The sequence below is a fragment of the Mus caroli genome, unplaced genomic scaffold, assembly GCF_900094665.2.
Source record: "Mus caroli unplaced genomic scaffold, CAROLI_EIJ_v1.1 scaffold_21411_1, whole genome shotgun sequence".
Classification (NCBI taxonomy): Eukaryota; Metazoa; Chordata; class Mammalia; order Rodentia; family Muridae; genus Mus; species Mus caroli.
Genome location: NW_018390551.1, coordinates 3,590 through 9,097, shown reverse-complemented (window position 1 = coordinate 9,097; position 5,508 = coordinate 3,590). Strand labels below are relative to the sequence as shown.

At 42.6% G+C, this 5,508-nt stretch overlaps 1 protein-coding gene across 1 annotated transcript; it reads right to left on the bottom strand.

The window, feature by feature from the left end:
• Positions 1–2,767: 2,767 nt before the first annotated feature.
• Positions 2,768–3,697, bottom strand: LOC110288708 (olfactory receptor 13A1-like). Its single transcript, XM_021154984.1, has one exon. The coding sequence runs from the start codon at positions 3,695–3,697 to the stop codon at positions 2,768–2,770; it is 930 nt and encodes a 309-aa protein (XP_021010643.1).
• Between the last annotated feature and the right edge of the window lie 1,811 nt (positions 3,698–5,508).

Here is a 5,508-nt window from a genome sequence, read left to right as displayed (position 1 = left end):
GAAATGAAAACTAGACCAGGATGGATGAGTCTGAGCAAGACTGAGGATGAGACAAGTTCATTACAAACAATCAGACTTTGGATAACCCTATCAGAAAGAGAGTATAATGGCAGTTGCCCAGGAAGAATACAAGTGTAGTTGCCAGGATACAGTGTTTGCAAACTATATAGTATACCATATTAATGTCTCAGAATAATTATTCTGTAGGCCCTTTATATGCTTTTTATTGCTGACTTCTAGGGACCACAGCCTGAATGCTTCACTTCCTTGGGGAATGCCTTAGTTTCTCAGGAACTGAAAGGCACAGGGTTCTCCAGGAACAACTGACTGCAAGGAAGCTACACCAACAGTGCCAATAGGGAAATGCCTAAAGATTTATAATTAAAGTAATATCTTCCTAAGTAACACATCAAAAAAAGGAAATCACCAGGGGTGTTAAGGACCACAGGAGCAGAAAAATGTGTGAAGCAGTAGTTGATGTAGTTTGTAGGACTGTACCTCTGCACTAAATAACAAAAGTGCAGCCCTACAAACTACATCAACTACTGCTTACAACCCCAATGCCAGTGTTACTCTTAGAGCAGCAGGGAGCCTCTCAGGAGCTGAGCAGGAGTCAGGGAAGTTTAGACTTTAATCCTGAGTAATTTTCTATCATCGAATGTAGGTGAGAGTAAAAGCCAGCAGAAATCCCATTCACTGTTGCTGAGAGTATGAAGGGTAAAACCCCAGTGAAAACTTTGTTACAAATCTCAGCCTCCACTCACCCTGAGTCCCTGAGAAGCCATTCACAGTCACTTACTGCAGAGAAAGAAAGGAATGGAAGAGGATTTGTATGATTGTTTATGGGAGTTGAGTAATAAAGTGTGCCTTAGATCCTAGTACTCACCAAAATGGAAAAGAACATGGCATTGGTTACATAACAGAACAGGAGTGCATTTTAAATATTGTTGTATGGCTGGAAAGATGGCTCATCAGTTAAAAACACTTACTGCTCTGCAGATGACCTGGACTCTATTTGCCCATCCACATATTGACATACAGCCATCTGTCACTTCATTCCAGGGAATCTAACACCCTAGTCTGACCTCCAAGGCCACCAGGCATGCTAGTCCAAACATCCAGTCAAAATCTTCATACACATAAATAATATTAAAAAATAAAAATCCAATGTGCTATGAAAGAGCACATATGTCAGAATGTGTGTTGCATGATGTCATGTGTACAAAGTTCTATAACACACAAAACTGACCTGCAGCTGAAATGTCAGGACAGCAATGACTACCAGAAAGAGCTCTGATGACCTCAGGCCCAACATGTAGAACAGCCCTGGGTAAAACATCCTACATTAAAGGCTACCATCTCCATTCTATGAGGAGTCTTGCATTACATAGCTGTGTGTATTTGCCAAAACTCAGTATATGATGGCCTGACTTGCCCATTTCAGTGTCTGAAATTTTTTCCTTTAGGGCTTCAGTCCAGAAAAACCTACAAAGAAATTATTGTCTCTAATATGCATATGAAACTATTTAAGGAAGTGTGAATTAATAATTGCAGCTTGTTTTGAAATGAGTAAAATAGAAGGGCACACAAATAAATGAATTAGAAAATTGATATAATCAAGAACTCAACAGCAGAGGAATAGAGACAAAATCACAGCTGTCTGGCTAAATCCTGTCCAATTCACTATGCTTGAACTCTTTCAGTAAAGCACAGTGGACATTAAAACCCCAGATACAGTGTAGAAAACACATTTTAAGATCAAAAGTGTATGACCAATACCATGGTTCAGCACTTGCTGCCAAGCCTGATAACCTTTGTTGACTTCTAAGAGACTTCTTGAAAGAAAAATAACAGCTGGATCCTGTACCCTGATTGATGTATGATGAATATAAGCACAAAAACATTGACAAGTTTGGTTTTGCATGTGTGTGCTTGTATTCTGAGTAGAGGATATTTAGCCATTCATGGGGGCTTCCCAGGATCATGAGTATGCCCTTGAGAGGAAATAATCATGACATGGCAGAGAGTTGATCAAACCAATATCGACCCTAACAAGTGTCTTGGAACAAGTGATTAGCAAATATATAAAGGTCTTCAAAAGGAAACTACACCAATAGATTCAAAGGTGAAGAATCACAGAGGCAGTTGTGCCTTTGGAGGTTACTAACAACAGCATTAAACAATACAGTGTTTATTATAGCATAGAGGAAACTGTTTGGGGGGAGGAGGATGCAGTGGAAAAACAGCATTCAGAGGCCAGAGGGAGATTAATCTCTTACTCAGTCTGCAGAAGCTTCTGTCCAAACAAAGAAAAGGCTGGCATCCTCTACTATGATGGCAAAGCAACCCGGATCAGGCGAGTCAACCCACACCTTCCTGGGCATTACCTGTATGAGAAGTATAGTGCTTGTTCTCTCTCCTCTCAGAGGTATAAGGACCATGGTGCTACCAGACACACTTCTCAAGACCAAACTAAGAGGACTTAGTCCAATGTCGAGGTCTGGGTGATTTTCTCCAATGCATGATAGCAAAAAGCTCTATGTAAGAGATAGCTACCCAGGATATAAACACACAGCCTACCCCATACCTGGATGTCCACATTTCCTAAAGAAAATGGCCAGTGGCTCCTCCAAGGAGAGCACAGAAGATGTACATCTACCATATAAATTACAATTCTGTTCTCTGACAGGACATCAGATTCTCAGTCACACATCCCACAAAGTTCAACAACAGCTCAATCAAGTCACATTTAGTGCCTTCTGCCTCCTCAATGGAAACAGGGAAATAACTTTTTGAGGGCTACCTTGACATCCTTGTTCCTCAGAGAATAAATGATGGGGTTCAGGGTAGGGCTGACTACTGTGTATAATAAGGTAACAACCTTGCGATTCTCCAAGGAGGATCCAGAGCCAGTCTGGAAATAGGTGTAGATGGAAGTGGAGTAGTACAGGGTGACCACCACCAGGTGGGCAGAGCAGGTAGAGAAGGCACGCTTCTTGCCCTCAGCTGAGCGGATGCGCAGGATGCTGGAAATGATGAAGCTGTAGGATATCATAGTCAACAGAAAGTTGACCACACCAAAATAAGCATCTGCAATGACAAGCATGATGTTGTTGAGGGTGGTTGAGCTGCAAGACAGAAGCAGCAGTGTTGGGATTTCACATAAGATGTGACGAATTTGGTTGGGGCCACAGAAATTGAGTCGGATCATCAGGCCAGTTTGCACAAATGTGTTGGCTATGCCAATCACCCACACACTGCCTGCAAGCAGGACACAGATGGGCCAGCTCATCAGCGTGTTGTAGTGCAGTGGGCGGCAGATGGCCACATAGCGGTCATAGGCCATGGAAGTGAGCAGCAGCAGTTCAATCCCTAGAACACCGATGAGGAAGAAGACTTGGGTCATGCATCCGATATAAGAAATGTAGCTGCTCTTAACCACCAATCCCTCCAGCATCTTGGGAACAACAGTGGATGTACAGACGATGTCCAACAGGGCCAGATTTGCAAGGAAGAAGTACATGGGGGTGTGAAGGGTTCGGTTGAGGCTAAAGGCTATGATGATGAGGGTGTTTCCTGCAAGAGCCATGATGTAAAGAAGCAAGAAAAAGACGAAGAAGAGAGCCTGGAGCCCAGGGTCCTCAGAGAGTCTCTGCAGGTGAAACTCCACCACAGTTGTGTAATTGTTTATTGCCATTTGAGAGTGAGTTTTGGGAGTTACTGTGACACAGCTGGGGATGGTCAAGGAGACACAAAGTGTGGGGCAGCCATCATTTCACACTGGGTTCAACCAGCTCTGAGTAGAAGTGCTTCTCGTCTCTCTGTTTCTGTAGAAATGATAACATCATCTCTCAACACAGTGTGATAGTGGGAGCATGAACTCTCCGCTCTGTATACAGTAGACCCAGAACAGAAGGACCCCTGCCTAAAATGGGCAGTATCCATCTACAGCTTCTGTTTGCTTTAACATAGTTCATGTCCTATGATACCCTGAGAACAGGAGCTTTTCTTAGCATGTATGCCAGGCAGCTAATGCATACCAAGGGGCAGTCTGTTCCACAGCATACACTTTTTGGATCTAGAAAGGATCAGACTTTCCAAGGGGTGGTTTAGAACATGGAGCAGTTATAGCATAGCACCTCTTTTCTGTACACCACACTTTCTATTTCTCCATTGCCACCCTAAGTCACTCCCCTGTGAATGATAATCTCAGTGAGGACAACAGCTCCCTTGCACTGGTGGAAGCTTGTGGCTGCCAGAGAAGGTGTTTGACCATGCTATGGTATAGATCCAGCTTCAATCCAGCCATATTTCTAGGCTATCACACTGCTAGCTTCACATCTGTCTTCCCCTTACCATATATATATATATATATATATATATATATATATATATATATAAAATCATCCAAGACTCTCCAAGTGTATGGGCCTCTCAGGTAGAGAAGGATGTGGACAGATCTGCATGCAGAGAAAGAGCTCTGACCCTTTCTACTGTGTGATGGGAGTGAACATGCCCAGACCCATCTTGGAGACTCCATCAGTGGAATGTTGGCTACATAAAAACAAAAAACTAACATCTTTGTTTAGGATACGTTCTGAATAAAGAAGACACTCTCCCCCTGTTAGTGCACTGATCAAGGCCTTTCACCTACAGGGTGAACTTGAGAGCAGTGCCTGAGATGGATAACCCCATTCCCTCCCACTGAAGAGCTAAGCTACCCATAGGACCCTCAGGACCCATACTTGTTCCCACAAAGCCAAGGGTATTCCCTATAGATACCCAAGGTATCTTATGGAATATAGGGCTACTCAAATGAACCCCCAAGCCCCTCTGATTATGTCTCATCCCCAGAACCTATCTGCCTGTAACACCTCAGGTCACAGGAGTTTCTGAGCACTGAACTCTATACCAGACTCACAGAAAACAATCAGGCTTCTCTAGAGATCCATCTCTGCCTCAGAGCCAAACCACAGGGCAAGATTTCTGTTCACACTGATCAACTAGTCACATAGGTCACAGAGCAGACTTACAGAGCCATGCATTTAAAGTTTCAAACTGCAACTATGAAGCAAGGTGATTCTGGTAAGAGATGGTTTTTTATATTTCTATACACTAAAACTGATAAGAGCAAAACCAAATCTCTTGTGATAATCATCCCATCCACACAGAAGACAAAAACAAGGAAAGAAAGAAAGAAAGAAAGAAAGAAAGAAAGAAAGAAAGAAAGACAGAAAGAAAGATAGAAAGAAAGAAAGAAAGAAAGAAAGAAAGAAAGAAAGAAAGAAAGAAAGAAAGAAAGAAAGAGACTAAGACAGAAAGACAGACAGATAGGAAGGAAGGAAGGAAAGAAGGAAGGAAGGAAGGAAGGAAGGAAGGAAGGAAGAGTGAAAGAAAGGAAGGAAGGAAGGAAGGAGAGAGAAATGAAGGAAGGAAGGAAGGAAGGAAGGAAGGAAGGAAAGAAAGAAAGAAAGAAAGAAAGAAAGAAAGAAAGAAAGAAAGAAAGAA

What these genes read in the sequence shown, in the direction of transcription:
- LOC110288708 (XM_021154984.1), bottom strand. Translation starts at nt 3,697, where the DNA reads ATGGCAATAAACAATTACACAACTGTGGTGGAGTTTCACCTGCAGAGA.